Source organism: Phoca vitulina, unplaced genomic scaffold (genome assembly GCF_004348235.1).
Source record: "Phoca vitulina isolate PV1807 unplaced genomic scaffold, GSC_HSeal_1.0 scaffold20, whole genome shotgun sequence".
Classification (NCBI taxonomy): domain Eukaryota; kingdom Metazoa; phylum Chordata; class Mammalia; order Carnivora; family Phocidae; genus Phoca; species Phoca vitulina.
The window spans coordinates 25,178,975-25,200,975 of record NW_022589723.1 but is presented as its reverse complement, the minus strand read 5'-3'; the positions used below and the strand labels follow the sequence as shown (position 1 = coordinate 25,200,975).

The 22,001-nt window shown below is 37.3% G+C and overlaps 1 protein-coding gene across 4 annotated transcripts in view; it reads left to right on the top strand.

Annotated features, from left to right (window-relative positions):
* Positions 1–22,001, top strand: part of ADAM10 (ADAM metallopeptidase domain 10) — a 136,037-nt gene that overhangs the window by 12,621 nt on the left and 101,415 nt on the right. Inside the window, exon 1 of one of the 4 annotated variants that reach the window (XM_032418013.1) lies at positions 18,700–19,811. The exons of 2 other annotated variants lie outside the window; for them this stretch is intronic. In XM_032418013.1, coding sequence (XP_032273904.1) covers positions 19,769–19,811 — 43 coding nt within the window. In that variant the 5' untranslated portion in view covers positions 18,700–19,768. Of the gene's footprint in view, positions 1–18,699; positions 19,812–19,932; positions 19,955–22,001 lie in introns of those variants that run through there. One more of the 4 variants, XM_032418014.1, reaches the window with a different exon arrangement.

Here is a 22,001-nt window from a genome sequence, read left to right as displayed (position 1 = left end):
TGAGGGTTCTAGAGGGGAGGGGGATGGGAGGATGGGTTAGCCTGGTGATGGGTATTGAGGAGGGCACGTTCTGCATGGAGCACTGGGTGTTATGCACAAACAATGAATCATGGAACACTGTATCTAAAACTAATGATGTAATGTATGGGGATTAACATAACAATAAAAAAAGGGGAAAAAAAAGATTACTTTCTCTTTTTAAGTGTGGGAATGTTCAAATTTCCCATGAAGCTTCTAAGTACTAGGCACTGTGTGAATTTATTACATGCTTTCTGAGGGCCAGATTTCCGTCAACTACAACTAAGGACCAGAAAGTAAAATGTTGGGATGCTTTTATGTATGGGTAAAATAACGTACAGTAGAGAAAGGAGGAGACATCATTGACAGAATACTGCAGGATGGAGCTATTTTATGTAGGAACAATGGCACAATAACAGTAGCCTATAGGTTATCATATTTTATGAGGACATCTTAGAATAAAGATGTTAATAAGGATGAGCCTGGCTCAAGAAGATGTTAAAGTAGAGGAAAAAATTAATAATGGTTCAAATGGAAAGATATTTGGACATAGATAAACTTCAGTTATCTAGAAATTTTCCTCAGTGGAAGCTGTCATTTTCTTTTTTTTTTTTGTCAATTAATAAGTTATAGTATTTATTTTTTCTTTTTAAATTTTTTTATTGTTATGTTAATCCCCATACATTACATCATTAGTTTTAGATATAGTGTTCCATGATTCATTGTTTGTGCATAACACCCAGTGCTCCATGCAGAACGTGCCCTCCTCAATACCCATCACCAGGCTAACCCATCCTCCCAACCCCCTCCCCTCTAGAACCCTCAGTTTGTTTTTCAGAGTCCATCGTCTCTCATGGTTCTTCTCCCCCTCCGATTTCCCCCCCTTCATTCTTCCCCAGGAAGCTGTCATTTTCTGCTGATGTTGGATTACTAACATCTTACTTGTACTTTAGGTTAAATGTATTTTATTTTCATCATTGTGAGGTAACAGATTTGTTTCTCCATTGCTAAGGACTTTACATGAGAACATCGTTACTGAGTATTCTATTCTTAATAGAAGGAATAAAAAGGTGTAACAGATTGCTATCCTTTGAGTCCTTCTTGTTAACCTTCCCTGTCTTTCGTTTTGCCCCTCATGGGTATTATATCAGAGTGATAAAAAAAACTCCAGGTCTGTATTAAGAGGCAACAACAGAACATTAGCTCTTTTTCATTATTGTTTTGTTTTTTACTCATAGATTTGTTGGCTGTGTTTCCTTTTGTACAAATCTATTTCATGTAAATAGAGGATTTAACTTAGAGGAAGAAAATAGTCTATTATGGGCCACAAATCACATGTTAATTTAAATTACAACAGACCTTTGGAAGAAGTAGTTTCTGTTCCTGGATTTACTTATAAGTTGCTTTATTTTTTTTTTTTAAGATTTTATTTATTTATTTGACAGAGATATAACGAGAGAAGGAACACAGGCGGGGGAGTGGGAGAGGGAGAAGCAGACTTCCTGCCGAGCAGGGAGCCTGATGCGGGCCTTGATCCAGGGAGCCTGATGGGGGGGCTCGATCCCAGGACTCTGGGATCATGACCTGAGCTGAAGGCAGACGCTTAACGACTGAGCCACCCAGGTGCCCCATTAGTTGCTTTAAATAACCCCTAATATAGTGATGACCCTCCATATTTATTTGTATCTCTAGCCCAGTCCTGTCCTTTGATTTCCAGCCTCCTGTATACCAGCTATATATTGGGTTAAATGTCTAGTGGGCATCTCAAACTTAACATGTCCAAAACCAAACCTCTGATTCTCCCCCCCCCCCCCTTCCTTTTGTAGTCTCTCCCGTCTCATGAATGGGAGCTCTGGCCAAAAACTTTGAGTTATATTCTTCTTTCTCTTACCCTCTGTATGCAGTCCCATCAGCAAATCCTGTCAGCTCCTTCTGCGAAGTATGTGCTGACTTTGAATACTTCTCACTAGTTGACATAAGACAACATCCATCTCACTTTAATTACTGTAAACCCTGCTAACTCTTCTCCCTGTTCTCTTGTTCTCCCGGTCTTTTTTCAACATAGCAGTCAATGTGATCCTGTTCCAAAGGTACTCCTTTTGTCAAAACCATCCACTGGCAAATTGTATACTTTAAAATGTTACAAATGGTGAGTTTTATGTTATATGAATTGCACCTCAAAAAAAGCAATAGCAAATAAATAAATTAAAAAAACCCCATTCAGTGGCTTACTATTTTAAGTAAAAGCCAGAGTCCTTCTAAGTGGCTTGTGAGCCCCTATGTGATGTACATTGTATGCTTATCTCCCCCGCAGTACCTCTACAGTCCCCCCCGCCGTTTGCTTCTGCTCCAGCTGCACAGAACTCTGTAAAAAATGCCAGGCTTGTTCCTGTCTCAGGGACTTTGCCCTTGCTGGTCCTCTTACGTGCAACACTTCCCTTCTAGATTGCTGTATTATCTACCCTCTTTGTTTTTCCTTTTTAAATTAAAACTATTTTTTAAAAAGAGTGGTGAAATACACATAACATAAAATTTATCATCATGACCATTTTGTGCAGTTCAGTAGTGGTAAGTATTGTAGTCCCGCCTTAACTGTGGTTTCACTTTCCATAGTTTCAGTTACCTAAGGTCAGCCCCAGTTTAGAAGTAGATGATCCTCTGGACTTAGTGTCAGAAGGTCAGTATTAGCCTCACTCTGTGTCACAATGCCTGTGTCATTCACCTCACTTTATCTCATCACTTAGGCATTTTATCATCTCATATCTTCACAAGAAGGAAGCATGATTACCGTACAGTAAGGTATTTTGAGGGAGAGACCACATTCACATAAGTTTTATTACAGTGTTCTAATTGTTTTATTTTACTATTAGTTATTGTTGTTAATCTCTTATGGTGCCTAATTTATCACCTGAACTTTATCATAGGTATGTATGTATAGGAAAAACCATATATCCAGTGTTTGTGCTGTCGTTGTTTCAGACATCTACTGGGGGCCTTGGATTAGTCCCTTGCAGATATGGGGAAGGGAAGGACTACTGTACACTTAGATTGTTGCATTTGGCTCTCTTTTAAGTCTTTGCTCAGATGTTAGTGAGATCTTTCCATTACTTCATATAAAAAGACCAACCCTTTCCTTGGCATTCTATTTGCTTACCCTGTGAATACACTCTTATAGCCATTTAAAGTTATTTAGGGGCGCCTGGGTAGCTCAGATGTTAAGTGTCTGCCTTCAGCTCAGGCCATGATCCCAGGGTCTTGGGATCGAGCCCCACATCGGGCTCCCTGCTCAGCGGGAAGCCTGCTTCTCCCTCTCACACTCCCTCTGCTTGTGTTCCCTCTCTCGCTGCCTCTCTTTCTGTCAAATAAAAATAAATAAAGTTATTTACTTATTTTATTGTCCATCGTCCTTCTCTAGAATAAAGCTTCATGAGGTCAATAACTTATTCGTCCACTTTTTTACATTAGAAAATGTTTTTGTCCACTGCTGTATTCCCAGCCCCTGAAACAATGGCTAGGATATTAGTAAGTGCTCATTATATATGTGTTAAGTGATTAGATGAATGAATATTGAACTAAATAATTTTATTTTTTGTGAATTATGTAAGAATCCTAAGTGTCTAAGTATGTCTGGAAAAAAGCCTTGAAAGCTTCTGATTAGTCTTTTTACTTAAATTGACTTTAAAGTGAAATGAAACTACCATTTTTGTTAGTGTATTGGTTTTGCTCAGTGAGTATTTTTATATGTTCTGTTAAAAAACTAGGTAGGTTGAATGAGTTAGAATTTTCTCTCTAAAAACCAAGTTGCTTTTTCTCAACTAGTATGTGTTCCTATTTTTAAAAATGTTATTTTTTAAAAAGATTTTTTATTATTTTTAAGTAATTTCTACACCCAGTGTGGGACTCAAACCCACAACCCCAAAATCAAGAGTCACATGCTCCACTGACTGAGCCAGCCAGGCCCCTGCCCCAAACGTTATTTTTTGAAAGTTTACTTATTTAAGTAATCTCTACACCCAACGTGGGGCTTGAGCTCATGAGCCCAAGATCAAGAGTTGCATGCTCTTTTTTTTATTTTTATTTTTATTTTTTATTGTTATGTTAATCACCATACATTACATCATTAGTTTTAGATGTAGTGTTCCATGATTCATTGTTTGTGCATAACACCCAGTGCTCCATGCAGAACGTGCCCTCCTCAATACCCATCACCAGACTAACCCATCCTCCCATCCCCCTCCCCTCTAGAACCCTCAGTTTGTTTTTCAGAGTCCATCATCTCTCATGGTTCGTCTCCCCCTCTGATTACCCCCCCTTCATTCTTCCCCTCCTGCTATCTTCTTTTTTTTTTTTTTTCTTAACATATATTGCATTATTTGTTTCAGAGGTACAGATCTGAGATTCAACAATCTTGCACAATTCACAGCGCTTACCAGAGCACATACCCTCCCCAGTGTCTATCACCCAGTCACCCCATTCCTCCCACCCCACCCCCCACTCCAGCAACCCTCAGTTTGTTTCCTGAGATTAAGAATTCCTCGTATCAGTGAGGTCATATGATACACGTCTTTCTCTGTTTGACTTATTTCGCTCAGCATAAGAGTTGCATGCTCTTTTGACTGAGCTAGCTAGGTGCCCCTAAAAAATGTTATTTTTAAAGCATTGAGCAGTTGTCATTCACTGCAAAGTTAGACCCCAAGGGGAAATGTAGAGTGTCTTCATGCTTATTTGATTATACTCAATAATTATAAACTTTATTGTTAACTCGTTAACTTTATGTTAAGATGAAACTTTTTTTTTAAAAAGATTTATTTATTTTATTTGAGAGAGAGAGCGTATGCACACGACTAGGTGGAGGGGCAGAGGGAGAAAATCTTTAAGCATACTCCCTGCTGAGCACGGAGTCCTACGCAGGGGCCTGATCACACGACCCTGAGATCATGACCTGAGCCAAAACCAGCTGAGGCACCCAGGTACCCCAAGGTGAAACTTTTATTTTATTTTATTTTTTTTTAAATTTTATTTATTTATTTGACAGAGAGAGAGACAGCGAGAGAGGGAACACAAGCAGGGGGAGTGGGAGAGGGAGAAGCGGGCTTCCCACGGAGCAGGGAGCCCGATGCAGGGCTCGATCCCAGGACCCTGGGATCATGACCCGAGCCGAAGGCAGACGCTTAATGACTGAGCCACCCAGGCACCCCCAAGGTGAAACTTTTAAAAACCCATTTTCATTTTGGACTGAATTTAGAATCACAGAATGTTAGAGCTAGAGGGAGGCTTTGTAGTCTTTGCTGGGTCACTTAACCTCTCTGTACCTCATTTTAAGATTAATTATCCTTGTTCTTTACAGTTATGAGTTAAATTAGATAATAATTTAGCCATAATTTACTGAATTTTTACCTATTATGTGCTGTACACTATTCTGAGCCCTTTACCTATATTGTTTTAATCCACGTAATAACACTTCAGGTACAGGTACTGCTATTTCACTTGTTTACAGATGGGGAAACTGAGGCACAGAGAGATTAACTTTTCCAAGATCCCTAAATTAAGTAAGTGGCAAAGCTGGGATTCTAAGTCATGAAGTTCTACTTATAAATAAAGAAAATGCTTGCTAAACTGTTATAACATGAAGTAAGATATGTTGACCTGCCATGGTAATTGAAAAACTTAATTGCAGCAGGAATATAAGAGTTATAATTGTCCAGAAAGGCATGCAAAATGGTGATAAAAACTGCATAGGTAATTACAGAGACAAGCATCTGAAATGCAGTTGTAGCATCAGTAGAAGATTTTAAAAAAAATTACCTGGTGAATAAACCTATAATAATTTTATTTTTAACCAATTGCGTTTTGCAAATGCTAGGTCTGGTAGAAATTCTGGTACTTCTTGGTAAGTGTCATTAACCCACATATTTTCTCATGATTGCTTTGTGCTTCTCTTATCAGCAAGGTATAGGCTGCTTTCTTTATAAATATGAATGAAAATGGGAATTTCCATGAAACATTGAGTTGATTCATTCTTTTTTTTTTAATTCAAATTTTGTTAGTTAACATACTATATAATATTGGTTTCTGGAATAGACTTCAGTGATTCATCAATTAGAAGTAACACCCATTGCTCATCAGAACATATGTGTTCCATAATACCCATCAATCATCTAGCCCATCCCCCACCCACATCCCTCCATCATCCCTCAGTTTATTCTCTATAATTCAGAGTCACTTATGGCTTGTTTCCCTATATCCTTCCCCCTCTCCCCATATGTTCATCTGTTTGCTTTCTTAAATTCCATATATGAGTGAGATCATATGGTATTTGTGTTTCTCTGACTGACTTATATCACTTAGCATCATATACTCTTAGCTCCATCCATGTCATTGCACATGGCAAGATTCCATTCTTTTTGATGACTGAATAATATTCCATTGTATATGTACACACCACATCTTTATCCATTCATCAATCGATGGACACTTGGGTTCTCTCCATAGTTTGACTATTATTATTAATGCTGCTATAAACATTGGGGTGATGTATCCCTTTGGGATTCATTCATTCTTAAAGCAAATATTTCTTGAGCACCCATTTTCTGTGTCACTCTGTTCTAGGCACTGAGGATACATCACTGAACAAAATAGAGTCCTTTTTTTTTCAAGATTTTATTTGAGAGAGAGAGAGAGATCACAAGTAGGGAGGAGAGGGAGAAGCAGTCTCCCCGCTGAGTAGGGAGCCGGATGTGGGGCTCGATCCCAGTACTCTGGGATCATGACCTGAGCCGAAGGCAGACACCCAACCGACTGAGCCACCCAGGCACCCCATAAAGTCCTTATTTTCATGGAATTTCTATTCTAGTGGTGGAGGGATATATGTTAATAAGAAGTAATATGAAGAAAAATAAAGCAGGATATTATTATTTTTTTAAAGTTTTATTTATTTAAGTGATCTCTGTGCCCAGCATGGGGCTCGAACTCATAACCCCAAGATCAAGAGTTGCGTGCTCTTTTGACTGAGCTAGCCAGGCACCTAAAGCAGGATATTAGAATGAGAATGACTGGGATCTGTGCTTTTAAATAGGGTGGCCAAAGACAGCTTCTGAAGAAATTGAGTAGATACAGGAATGAAGTGTGGTTTCCAGCCCTGCTTTGGGAGAAGATGTTCTAGGCAGAGGGACAGTAGGAGACTAATGTGGCAGATAGAATAAGGGGGTAGTGGTGAGACAGTTATGGGAGTAGAGTAGGGGAATGCAGTCCTTTATAAGGCTCATGTTCAGTCCCTAATTCCCACACTGTTCAAGGGTTGCCTGTACTTGATTAGGAATTGGAGTAGACAAATAGGCAGCTTAAGAAGAAGGGAATCAGGAAGATCTGCAACAAGGGGAGATCAGATAAAAAGGGGAGTAGGTCAGAGGCCAAGCTCTGTTCAGATAGATTTGAGGAGATGGGTGAATATTTAACTGCATCAGTGAGATTTGGTGATAGAGCTGCATTCTGCCCCTACTTTTTGAGCTTTTGACTAGTTGCTAAAGTATAGGAACAAATCTCAGTTGAGTAGGTCCATACTCTGTATGTGGAAATAGGCAATTTTGTGATATCTGACTGAGCTAAGTAGTGCAGAGGGTTGGAGATTGGCATGGGCTCCCATGGAGTAAACTGTGCCAATTTCATTCACTAGCTGTGGAAATCAAGGGTATACATATATATTTCCTGGGTCTGTAAAAGGTATGTTCTTATTTGGTATTTTATTACATGATTTTCTGCATCTTAGAAGTAGATGTCAGTTTAGGTTTTGAAAGGTCCCTGCCATGTGCTGTATTTTGATATTTTCTTCTTCCTCCTCAGTTTTGTTTTTTGTTTTTTTTGGAAGATTTTATTTCGAGGTAATCTCTGCATGCAAATAGGGCTCGAATCCACAACTCTGAGATCGAGTCGTATGCTCTACGACTGAGCCTGCCTAGGCACCCCTCTCTTCAGTTTTTTATAATTACATCAGAAATGTGAATGTGAATGGTGGCTTGCCTTGTTTATGATGAGGGTAATAGAATTATTGTAGAAAATCATAAAGTAATTGAAACCAGAATTATCTTTTTGGCACTGCCTTCTATTTGCTGTGTGACTCTGGGCTTGTTCTGTATCTCTCACACCTCAGTTTTCTTTAAAATGGGCTAATAGTTCTTACTTTATATATGTCTTTTGGTTGGGTTAAATGAAAAAAAAAATGTAGAACACTACAGAGCCTGGCAGATTGCAAGTGCTCAATAAATTTTACTTCTTATTAGATCCAATTTTAAACATTATTTAATTAATACTTAAGAAGTTTATCTAATCAAGATATTTTTTGTATGTAGTGAGCTATCAGCGTATACTTAAAACAGTTAGAATACATTATGAAAATAAAATAGGCATATGTAGTTTTGGATGTTTAACGCTTAAAGATATGACATGTGAAGCTTTTTTTTTTAAACAAATGTCTTTTCGCTAGATTTTTTTTTTTTAAAGATTTTATTTATTTATTTGACAGAGAGAGACACAGCGAGAGAGGGAACACAAGCAGGGGGAGTGGGAGAGGGAGACGCAGGCTTCCCGCTGAGCAGGGATCCCGATGCGGGGCTCGATCCCAGGACCCTGGGATCATGACCTGAGCCGACGGCAGACGCTTCACGACTGAGCCACCCAGGCGCCCCTTTTAGCCAGATTTTCATGTGAATTTTAAAATACGAGATTTCTAAAATAGGAATGGGAAGAAACAACCTTAGCATCATATTATGAATATATTATATGATAAAATTAAAGATACTCTTGTAAAAATCAGGAGCAAAGTAAAAATGCTCTACTGTTATTTGGCATGGTTTGTTAGTCCTGGGTAGTGTAGTAAGTTTTAAAAAAAAGATAGAATTACAAATAGATGAATAAAAGATTTAAATAAGAAAATCAGAATCAAAGTACCAGCTAAACAGAGACAGAGAAAATAATATTCTTAGAATTTTGCATGCAAAATCAAGGGGCTCATGAATCCTCTGCAGAGGCACCTGGATCTCATGTTAGAACTCATGTTGTAGAGGAAAAAAAGATGGTTTATAACTAGTCAGTAAGTGCTAAAGTGACTTTCTACAGATTTGATGCCTGTTTTGTAATGTTTTGCCTATTCAACTCTGCTGTTGTAGTATGAAAGCAGTGACAGAAAATACATAAATGAATGAGCATATAATTGTGTTGCAAAAACAGGTGGCCGGCTGTAATTGGCTTTTGGGTTAATTTGCCTACCTCTGTTTTACATTAATTGGGGACTTTTTCTAATCAGTGCTTTACCTGTGATAGCAGGTAAGGTGTTTCTTGCCTAAGTGGTAGCACCAGTGGTAACTAGCCCTATTAATACACTATTAAATGCTTAGATTGAAGCCAGCATGTAGAAAAAGAAAGATACAGCTGCTGGTAGAGGTCAGGGAATTTCTGTATACAGAAAAGTTGCAGGGCTTCTGAAAGTTGGATGTACTTCTGAAAGTACAGATCACTGGGAATCATGTAGGTCTGGGTAGACCCTGAGTTGCTTGGGGGATTGCAAAGGGGAGTGCAAGATTTTGCATTGCTAACAATTCCCCAGGAGATACCCATACAGCCAGTCCCCAAAACACACTTTGAATAGCAACGTTCTGGGTGTCAAGACTGAAACATCCACAAACACAAATTTCCAGTCTCTGTGGTAATAGTTAATGAATGAACTTGTTATTTGAACACATGGTGAGTAGTAGGCTCCCAGATTTTCTTTTAGCTTTTTAGCTTAAATGTTGAGTTGGAACTTCAGTACTGCTAAGAAGTTCTTGGAAATGGTGTAGTTTCTACTTTCTTAACTGATATTTTCTCTTGATGTTTGATTTCCCCCAATGTTCTTTTGGTACCTATGATCACTAGTTGTCATTTAATCTTTTTGTTTCCTCCATTTCTTACTACTTATGTCTTATTAACAAAAATATAGTTATTTTTGAATAATGAGTCATTACAGGTTGCTTAGTAGTTTCTTGGAGGTGAGTAGAATGTTGATTTCATTAATTTTCCTTAAAGAGGACAAGTTGTAATATTTGAGTTGTCTTTGTTTTTGATTCTGGATTTTTGTTTTTGAAAATTTTATAACTTAGGGAAAGGTAAAAGAAAGGCCAGATAGCCATATACCTACCTACCAGTTTGAGTCAACATTTTTCTTTAAAAATTTTTGATTAGCTTTATTGAGGTATAATTTCTATGCAGTAAACTTCAGCAATTAATATTGTGAAATGTATATAGCCATATAACTACTATCATAACATAGAACATTTACATCAACCTATAAAGTTCCCTTGTGCTCCTTGCAGTCAATTGAAAATACTTTGTGATATCCCTTTTGATTTCTGCTTTGACCCGTGGGCTAATTAGAAGTGTGTTAAGTTCCTAATATTTGGGGATTTTACCACACATCTGTTACTGATTTAATTGCATTATAGTCAGAAAATATACTGTATGATTTCAGCCTTTTAAAATTTATAGAAACATGCTTTATGGCCTAGAATTAAGTCTGTCTTGGTGACTATTCCATGTGTCCTTGAAAAGAATATTCTGTTGTTGGGTGGAATGTTTTGTGAATGTTAATTGGATCAAGTTGTTTGATAGTTCAAGTTTTCTGTATTTTTATTTTTTGCCTACTTGTTCAGTGAGGACTGTTATGATTTCCAACTATAATTATAACTTCTTTCAGTTCTGTCAATTTTTTCTTCATGTGCTTTGAAGATCTGTTATGTGGTGCACATTTAGGATAGTTATGTCCTTTTGATGAATTGGGAAATGTCCTTTTTTACCCCTCATAATTTTTTTTGTTTTGAAGTTTACTTTGATAATACCTTAGCGACTCCAGCTTTCTTTGGATTGTTGGTATGGAATAACTTTTCCCATCCTTTTTACTTTAACTCATCTTTATTTTTGTGTTTAAAATGTGTTTTGTACAGCCTGTATTTACCTGTTCTTTTTTTATTTAAAATAAGAAAATGACTGTCTCCCATTTGTTATGTTTAGGTCATTTACTTTTTTTTTTTAAACACTTTATTTATTTATTTATTTGAAAGAGAGAGAGAGTGAGTGAGAGAGGATGAGTAGGGGGAGGAGCAGAGGGAGAGGGAGAAGCAGACTCCTGCTGAGCAGGGAGCCTGATGGGGCTCTGTCCCAGGATTGTAGGACCATGACCTGAGCTGAAGGCAGATGCTTAACCGACTGAGCCACCCAGGCACCCCTAGGTCATTTACTCTTAATGTATTTATTGATGTGGTTGAGCTTAAAACAACCATCATACTGTTTGTTTTCTGTTATTCCCCCCTCCACCTTTTCCTGCATTCTTTGGGATTAATTTATTTAAAACAGATTTTATTTATCTCTGCTGTTGGCTTATGTGTTATTTTTGTTTGCTCTATTTTTTAGAGGTGTTCCTAGGTTGTACAATATATATCAATAACTTATCATGTATACCTTCAAATAATACACAGTTCCATTTCTGTTCTCCACAGTGCTGTTGTCCTACATTTTAATTCTATATGTCATAAATGTCACAGTACATTGTGTTTTTTAAAACAGTCATTTAACTTTTAAAAGGATTAAAAAAAATTCTTTTTTCTCATATATTCATTATTTCTGGCACTATTCTTTGTGTCAATACAGATTTCCATCTGGTATCATTCCTTCTGCCTGAAAGCTTCCTTTAACATTTCTTGTAATGTAGGTCTACTAGTGATGATTTTCTCAGTTTTGATGTCTGAAAAAGGGATCGTTTCACCTTTTCCCCACTTCACCTCATTTGTGAAAGATACTTTCACTGGGTATAGAATCTTAGGTTGAGAATTTTTTTTCTTAAAGTACTTTAAACATGCTGCTGCTTTATCTTCTGACTTATGTACAATTACACTGTCATTTATAACTTTGTTTGTCTGTATGTAATGTGTCTTTTCTCTAGCTCTTTGGGGTTTTTTTTGCCCCTAGTTTTCAGCCATTAGTCTATGATTTGCCTCTGCAGTTTCTTTTATATTTTATTCTGCTTAAGATTTGTTGAGTTTCTTGGTTCTGTATATTTATAGTTAAATCTTTTACTTTTTCCTCCTCCTCATGTTTGTTTTTTATGCTCCTTAACATATGGAACATATTTACAATAGCTGTTTTAACCTCTTTGTATGCTAATTCCATCATTTCTGTAGTTTCTGTTTCTAATGTCTGATTTTTTCCCCAGTTATGCAGAAAAATAAATTTGTATTTTCCTGATTTTTTAACATGCATGGTAATTTTTGATTGGATGTAGATCATTCTGATTATTACTTTTTTGCATGTTTGATTTTGTCTCTCCTTTAGATACCGTCTGACTTTTTTGGTGTATAGTTAAACTACTTGGAATCACTTTAATCCTTTGGAATGTTACCTTTAAGCTTTGTTAGCGTGTTTGGCTAATTTCACCCCATGAATAAGGTGATGTTTTTCTGAGGGCTCTACCCAATGCTCCATATATTACAGGTCTTTCTTCCCTGGATGGTGGGAATATGAACACTTCTCAGTCCTTTATTGGCATTCATTCATCCATTCATTTATTTTTATTATTAACCTATGATGTATTATTTGTTTTAGGGGTACAGGTCTGTGATTCATCAGTCTTACACAGCACACAGCGCTCATCACAACATATACCCTCCACAATGTCCAGCGCCCAGCCACCCCTCCCCCCACCCGTCTCCCCTCCAGCAACCCTCAGTTTGTTTCCTGAGATTAAGAGACTCTTATGATTTGTCTCCCTCCATGGTTTTGTCTTGTTTCATTTTTTCCTCTCTTCCTCTATGATCCTCTGCCTTGTTTCTTAAATTCTACATATGAGTGAGATCATATGATAATTGTTTTTTTCTGATTGACTTACTTCACTTAGCATAATACCCTCTAGTTCCATCCACGTCATTGCAAATGACAAGATTTCCTTTTTTGATGGTGGCATAATATTCCATTGTATATATGTACCACATCTTCTTTATCCATTCATCTGTCAATGGACATCTGGGCTCTTTCCATAGTTTGGCTATTTTGGACTTTGCTGCTATAAACATTGGGGTGCACGTGCCCCTTCAGATCACTACATTTGTATCTTTGGGGTAAATACCCAGTAATGCACTTGCTGGATCGTAGGGTAGCTCTATTTTCAATTTTTTGAGGAACCTCATACTGTTTTCCAGAATGGCTGCACCAGCTTCCATTTCCACCAACAGTGTAGGAGGGTTCCCCTTTCTCCGCATCCTCACCAACATCTGTCATTTCCTGATGTGATTTTAGCCATTCTGACTTGTGTGAAGTGGTATCTCATTGTGGTTTTGATTTGTATTTCCCTGATGACGAGTGATGTTGAGCAATTTTTCATATTTGTGTTGGCTATTCATATGTCGTCTTTGGAGAAATGTCTGTTCTTGTCTTCTGCCCATTTTTTGATTGGATTATTTGTTGTTTGGGTGTTGAGTTTGATAAGTTTTTTTTATAGATTTTGGATACTAGCCCTTTATCTGATATGTCATTTGCAAATATCTTCTCCCATTCTGTCGGTTGTCTTTTGGTTTTGTTGACTGTTTTCTTTGCTGTGCAAAAACCTTTTTATCCTGATGAAGTCCCAGTGGTTCATTTTTTGCCTTTGTTTCCCTTGCCTTTGGAGATGTGTCTAGCACGAAGTTGCTGCAGCCAAGGTCACAGAGATTGCTGCCTTTGTTCTCCTCAAGGATTTTGATGGATTTCTGTCACACATTTAGGTCTTTCATTCATTTTGAGTCTATTTTTGTGTGTGGTGTAAGGAAATGGTCCAGTTTCATTCTTTGGCATGTGGCTGTCCAATTTTCCCAACACCATTTGTTGAAGAGACTGTCTTTTTTCCTTTGGATATTCTTTCCTGCTTTGTCGAAGATTAGTTGACCATAGAGTTGAGGGTCCATTTCTGAGTTCTCTATTAGTTCCATTGATCTGTGTGTCTGTTTTTTTGCCAGTACCATACTATCCTGATGATTACAGCTTTGTAATAGAGCTTGAAGTCCAGGATTGTGATGCCACCAGCTTTGGTTTTCTTTTCAACATTCCTTTGGCTATTTGGGGTCTTCCCTGGTTCCATACAAATTTTAGGATTATTTGTTCCATTTCTTTGAAAAAAGTTGATGGTATTTTGATAAGGATTGCATTGAATGTGTGGATTGCTCTAGGTAGCATTGACATCTTCACAATATTTGTTCTTCCAATCTGTGAGCATGGGATATTTTTCCATTTCTTTGTGTCTTCCTCAGTTTCATGAGTATTCTATAGTTTTCTGGGTCAGATCTTTTGCCTCTTTGGTTAGATTTATTCCTAGGTATCTTATGGGTTTGGGTGCAATTGTAAATGGGATTGACTCCTTAATTTTTTTTTCTTTTTTTAAAGATTTCACTTATTTACTTGACAGAGACAGAGATAGCGAGAGCAGGAACACAACCGGGGGAGTGGGAGAGGGAGAAGTAGGCTTCCCGCCGAGCAGGGAGCCTGATGTGGGACTCGATCCCAGGACCCTGGGATCATGACCTGAGCTGAAGGCAGATGCTTAGTAACTGAGCCACCCAGTTGCCCCACCTTCTTAATTTCTCTCTTTCTTCTGTCTCATTGTTGGTGTATAGAAATGCAGCTGGTTTCTGGACATTGATTTTATTTCCTGCCACTTTGCTGAATTCCTCTATGAGTTCTAGCAGTTTTGGGGTGGAGTCTTTGGGTTTTCCACATAAAGTATCATATCATCTGCAAAGAGTGAGAGTTTAACGACTTCTTTGCCAGTTCGGTTGCCTGTTACTTCTTTTGGTTGTCTGATTGCTGAGGCTAGGACTTCTAGTACTGTGTTGAACAGCAGTGGTGATAGTGGACATCTGTGCCGTGTTCTTGACCTTAGGGAAAAAGCTCTCAGTTTTTCCCCATTGAGAATGATATTTGCTGTGGGTTTTTCATAGATGGCTTTTATGATATTGAAGTATGTACCCTCTATCCCTACACTGTGAAGAGTTTTAATCACGAAAGGATGCTGTACTTTGTCAAATGCTTTTTCTGCATCTATTGAGAGGATCATACGGTTCTTGTCCTTTCTCTCATTAATGTAGTGTATCACATTGATTGATTTGCAGATGTTGAACCAACCTTGAAGCCCAGGAATAAATCCCACTTGGTTGTGGTGAATAATCCTTTTAATGTACTGTTGGATCCTATTGGCTAGTATCTTGGTGAGAATTTTTGTATCCATGTTTATCAGGGATATTGGTTTGTAGTTCTCCTTTTTGGTGGGGTGTTTGTCTCGTTTTGGGATCAAGGTAATGCTGGCCTCATAGAGTTTGGAAGTTTTCCTTCCATTTCTATATTTTGGAACAGTTCCAGAATAATAGGTATTAATCCTTTAAATATTTGGTAGAATTCCCCTAGGAAGCCATCTGGCCCTGGGCTCTTGTTTGTTGGGAGATTTTTGATTACTGCTCCAATTTTCTTGCTGGTTATGGGTCTGTTCAGGTTTTCTATTCTTCCTGGTTCATTTTTGGTAGTTTATACGTCTCTAGTAATGCATCCATTTCTTCCACATTGTCTAATTTGTTGGCATATAGGTGCTCATAATATGTTCTTATAATTGTTTGTATTTCTTCGGTGTTGGTTGTGATCTCTCCTCTTTCATTCATGATTTTATTTATTTGGGTCCTTTCTCTTTTCTTTTAGATAAGTCTGGTCAGGGGTTTATTAATCTTATTAATTCTTTCAAAGAACCAGGTGCTAGTTTTGTTGATATGCTCTACTGTTCTTTTGGTTTCTGTTTCATTGATTTTTGCTCTAATCTTTACCATTTCTCTTCTCCTGCTGGGTTTAGGCTTTATTTACTGTTCTTTCTCTAGCTCTGTTAGGTGTAGGGTTAGGTTGTATATTTGAGACCTTTCTTGTTTCTTGAGAAATGCTTTTAATGCTATATATGTCCCTCTTAGGGCTGCCTTTGCTGCATCCCACAGATTTTGAACATTTGTGTTTTCATTTGATTCCATGAATTTTTAAAATTCTTCTTTAATTTCCTGGTTGACCCATTCATTCTTTAGTAGGATGCTCTTTAGCCTCCATGTTTTCAATTTCTTTCCAACTTTCCTCTTGTGATTGAGTTCCAGTTTCAAAGCACTATGGTCCAAAGATATGCAGGGAATGATCCCAGTCTTTTGGTACCAGTTGAGACCTGATTTGTGATGCAGGATGTGATCTGTTCTGGAGAATGTTCCATGGGCACTAGAGAAGAATGTGTATTCTGTTGCTTTAGGATGGAATGTTCTGAATATATCTGTGACGTCCATCTGGTCCAGTGTGTCATTCAAAGCCCTTATTTCCTTGTTGATCTTTTGCTTAGATGATCTCTCCATTGCAGTGAGGTGGATGTTAAAGTCCCCTACTATTACTATATTATGTCGATGTGTTTCTTTGATTTTGTTATTAATTGGCTTATATAATTGGCTGCTCCCATGTTAGGGGCATAAATATTTACAATTTTTAGATCTTCTTGTTGGATAGACCCTTTAATTATGACGTAGTGTCCTTCCTCATCTCTTATTATAGTCTTTGGTTTAAAATCTAATTTGTCTGATAGAAGGCTTGCCACCCCAGCTTTCTTTTGATGTCCATTAGCATGATAAATGGCTTTCCACCCCCCGCTCCCACCCCGCTTTCAATCTGGAGGTGTCTTTGGATCTAAAATGAGTTTCTTGCAGACAGCATATCGATGGGTCTTGCTTTTTTATCCAGTATGATACCTTGTGACTTTTGATTGGGGCATTTAGCCCATTTACATTCAGGGTAACTATCGAAAGATATGAATTAGTGCCATTGTATTGCCTGAAAGGTGACTGTTACTGTATATTGTCTCTGTTCCTTTCTGGTCTATGTTACTTTTGGGCTCTCTTTGCTTAGAGGACCCCTTTCAATATTTCTTGTAGGATTGGTTTGGTGATTGCCTTTATTGGCTTTTGAAGATTGTTCTGCTGATGTTTTTTGTGTGTGGTTAATTTTTCTGGCCTGTGATAGTTTATTCTCTCACATGTTCAGATTAGTACTCAGCGAAACACTTAAGGGGACCCCTTTTTAGGTCTCATGGCTCCTTCTCTGTTTAGCTTTTCCTGGCACTTGACCCACAAATTCTGAATGCCCAGCCTCCCTGAACGCAGGTTTCTGGCTCCTCAATTCATTGAGATCCTCAGGTTGCTTGGGTTCTTCCACCCTGCATATTGGCCTGGAAACTGCTTGTAGTTAGTGAGTTGGGCCAATTGTAGATCTCACCTAATTTGCTTATATTCTTATGTTCAGTTTTCTAATTGTTTATGGTGGTGGTAGGTTAAATTCAGTCCCTTTTCTCCATTACAGCCAGAAGTGGAAACTGATTTAACAATTTGCGTTCTTTCTCTTTTTGTCCTGCTTGGAATCACTTCAATGAAAATTATGCATGTTCACTTTACCCCTAAATATTTAAAATATAGCTTCAAAAATTCAGAGTTTTCTTTTATATACCTATAATGCTGTTGTATTGAAGAATATTAACAAGGTTTCCTTAATATTATCTAAGATTGAGTCCACTTTGTACAGGATTGTCTCCAAATGTTTTTGTTTCCTTCTTAATTGGATTCTTATCTATTTTGCCTTTTTGTTTTGTTTTGTTTCTTTGTTTTTGCTCTAGCATATTTGGACAGTGTTTATGGTTGTGTCGCTTTTCCCTGCCCTGTTCTTTTTGCTGTGATATAATGTGAGTAATTTCTTTTTCCCTTTTCTCTGAGCCAAAGTTTGAGGGGCTGACTATTTTGTGTTTTACCCACTTTTCTCCAGTCATGGAGTCATGATCATATTCAACCTTTTTGAGAATTCCAGGGCTTTCTTCTCTTTTGAGATTTAAAAAAAAGTGAATTATATGACCTCTGAACATTAGGAGCAGCATCAGGAGTCCAGTGTGCTATGCTTTCCCACTTTCTCATTAGAATATTCTGTTTATTTCCTTGGCTGCCTGTTTGAGAGATTATACCATTAGGTTGTGCCCAGTGTTGTATTAGTGCACTGGCTCTCTTGAAAACAAGAAAAAAATCCTGATTTGTAGCCTTTTCTAATTTCAGTGGTATAAATACTCCCCCCCCCCCCCCACCCCCCACCCTGGCTGATTTCAAGTTACCAACATAATGTCAATGAATGCTGATTTGGGAAGAGATCTGGTGCTCATGAGCCTGTATAAGCTTAATCCAGCACACTGGTTATATCCTTTTCTTACTTGTTTTCAGTTCTTGAGGAATTTTTTTAATATGTGAGAATGGGCTGCTTTTTAAAAGTTTTTTTTTTTTCTTCATGGATCCCCCTTTGTTTTATTAAGTGTTAGGGTATATAAATTACATAATATAGTTTCAGTACATTATCTTAACTTCAGTGATTTTTTTTTTTAAGATTTTATTTATTTATTTGACAGAGAGAGAGAGCACAAACATGCAGAGCAGCAGGTAGAGGGAGAGGGAGAAGCAGGCTCTCCGCTGAGCAGGGAGCCCAATGTGGGGCTCGATCCCAGGACCCTGGGATCATGACCTGAGCCGAAGGCAGATGCTTAACCGACTGAGCCACCCAGGCGCCCCGATGATTTTTATATTACTGAGATCATCTCATAAATACTGATATTTAGGCATAGTGAACATAGAAACATAGGTCTTATGTAGAAGATGATAATGACGTGGACTTGATAACTATATGTTCCTAGGTAGCATTTTTAACTTTACCAGTTAAAATCTGTGAATCATGTTTTATCTCAATTATAAAGATTCAGAAAATCATTACTCAGATCCTTTATCAGTGAAAGTAAACATTATCTTCCCTTAGAAAATCCCTTTGTGTGTGGGATGGAGAAAAGATGACTGTTTAATAACTCTCCCAGTAGGATTCCATCCATGCAAATAATTGAGCTTTTATCACATGTCACCAGAACTACAGTAGTTATTGTTTTAAGTTATCAAAAGTCTGAACTGTGACTTAAAAAGTTGACTTTTTTGGTGCTGAAAAAGGAGTGGGAGCAGTAACTTTGCAAAGCCAAGTTTGTGCTGTGGCTACTCGGTCCATTTAAATACAGTTCATTAATCCAATGGAAATCCTACATTGAATTTCAAATTGAAAGAAACTACCCAAAAGTTCTCATACTACAGCTTCCTCATTCTTGATTTCTTAAAACCCAAGTATAAACTTAAAAATATTTTTAAAGAATATGGAAAATGTATGGTATAATACCTGATTCCATTATTTAGTTTTGATTTTTAAAAGTTTCATACTAGCAGGCTTTATCATCTCATATCCTGGCTTCACTGTATTGTCTTTGTTAGTTGCAGACATAATTTTGGATTCTAGTTTTGGACTCCATTCTTGTTATCTCTCTTGAGAACTGTGCATTTAAGAGGACAGTGAAGTGACTTGATAATAGTTTACATTAAATGATCCTTTAATGCCAGTCTTTGTGCTAAGCAGTTTACATCCATTTAAGGTAGTCCTTGTCTCTATTTTACAGGTAAGAACTCTGAGATTTTAAAAAAAGTTAAATAATTACCCAGCTCATCTAGTCATGGCTAGGAAGTATCAGAATGAAAACCCAGTTCTGTGTTTATTCCTCACTTTATGGCTTCAATTTGTGTATGTAGGTCTCAAAGGCAAGTGTAGGAGGAGGAAGTAGAGGAAAAGATGGAGGAGATGGATGATAATGATGAATAATTTACTGAGCCTCTACGCTATTGTAGGTACTTTGCTAATTACGACACATGGCTTAAATCATAATCCAAACAGCCTTAAGAGAAAGGTATTCTACTTCTCTCCAGTTTTAAGGATGGGGCGCTGAAGCTCAGTTTTCCATTTGATGAGGGAAACAGGCTAATAAATGAAGGTAATGGTATTTAAACCAGATAATTTTTTTATTCTAGTAAAAAAAATGCTTACCATAAAATTTGTTACCTTAACCATTTCTAAGTGTACAGCTCAGTAGTGTTAAATATATTTACCTTGTCATAGTCTTCAGAACTTAAACCCAGATGATTTGACATAAGAATGTGTGTCCTTAACTGTACGATGATTAGCCACTGACTTGTATGTATATAGAAAATTTAGTGATGGACACTTAGGCTTTATGGAATATGTTAGATAAACCATTATAGTTTTTTTTTTTTTTTTTAATTTTGGTGTTCTGTTTTATAAAAGAAGGCAGTTTTCTTTAGGAAGAAATTTTGATTTCTTAAGGAATCACTCTTTTTGACTTTTGCTCATGGTGAAGATGGAGAAACCAGGACCAAATTTATCCCTCTGCCTGAAAAAAACTAAGGAAACTTAAGGGAAAAAAAAACAAAAACAAAACAGAGAAACCACAGCTTTCAAAGACACTAGTCACCTGATGGTAAAGGACAATGATCCCTGAGAGGGGGGAAACAAATGAGGCCAGACCTATGATTGCTTCAGCTCTCTGTCTTGATAAAATTTCCATCTGCAGTGATATGGGAGAGAACCTAGATGCAGGCCAACTGACTCTCTGAGTTGAGGAGATGAAACTGAGAGTCAAGGGGGACCAAAGCAACTAGAGTTCACAGACAGAATATCAGAATGAAGAGTGCTGCATAGAGAGAGAATCCCTGAGATCTGCAAAGGGTTCCCCTAGTGTTTGGCGGAGTATTGATCAGTGAATACATGTGAAGAAACTACCTAAGGCCAGGGAAAGAAACAGTGCCCTGTGTTCACATAGAGCAGGAAATAGTGCCTGTTCTCACTGGCTAGACTGAAAAAACACATAATTTGTGAAGCAGTGGGGTAGACTACTCAGATAGGTCTTGCTTCAGTAGTGGGGAATAATTAACCCTACACTGAGCACTGTTCCAGACCCCCTAACAAATCATAAACGCAAGACCCAAAAGGATCAGACTGTTTCCACGTAACTGTACTTTCTCCTATAACAAAGCCTGAGAATATTTATAAAAATACAAAAAAGCTTAGCACCCAACAAAGTGAAATTTGCAATGTCCGGCATCCATTTGGTGAAAGATTATATTAGAAGGCATGCACTGAAGCAGGAAAACAGCAATCCATAATGAGAGGAATAAGCAATTAATTGGAATCAACCTGGAAATGACACAGGTATTAGAATTAACAGACAAGAACATTAAAAGAGTATTATAACTATTTGATATATTTAAAAAGTTAAGTATAGACATAGAAAATATAAAACACAAATCTAACTTCTAGAGATGAAAACTATACTGTTTTCAGTGGAAAATGCAGTGGATGGCATTAACAACAGATTAGATATTGCAGAATATTAGTGAACTAGAAGATACAGCAGTAGAAACAATTTGAAATGAGAAGAAAGAATTTTTAATGAATATGAAAAACCATCAGTTAACTGTGGGAAAAGTTTGAGTGTTCTGATACACTTGTAATTCGAGTCCTGGGGAAGGATGGAGAGAGTTAAAAAAAAAAAAAAAATTGAAGAAGTAATGGTTGAAAAACTGTCCACCCACAGATCCAAGAAGTTCACTGAAATAAAGCTCAAGAAATACGAAGAAACACATGGTAATCAAATTGCTCAGAGCCAGTGATAAAGAGGAAAATCTTAAAAGCAAACTAGGGAGGGAAAAGATACATTATATTCAGAGGAGCAAAGATAAGGATGACAGATTTCTTCTCAGAAGGAATACAAGTGAAAAGATGGTGGACCAACATTTTTAAAGTATTTAAAGAAAAAAAAATACAAACCTGAAAGCCTGGAATGCCCAGTGAAAATATCTTTCAAAAATGAAGACAAAATAAAGACCTTCAGACATATAAAAGCTGGAAGAGTTTTTCATCAGCAGAAGAAATGTTAGAGGAAATCATCCAGAAGGAAAATGATACCAGATAGAAATATGGATTCACATAAAGAAATAAAGAACCCTGGAAATATTAATTAG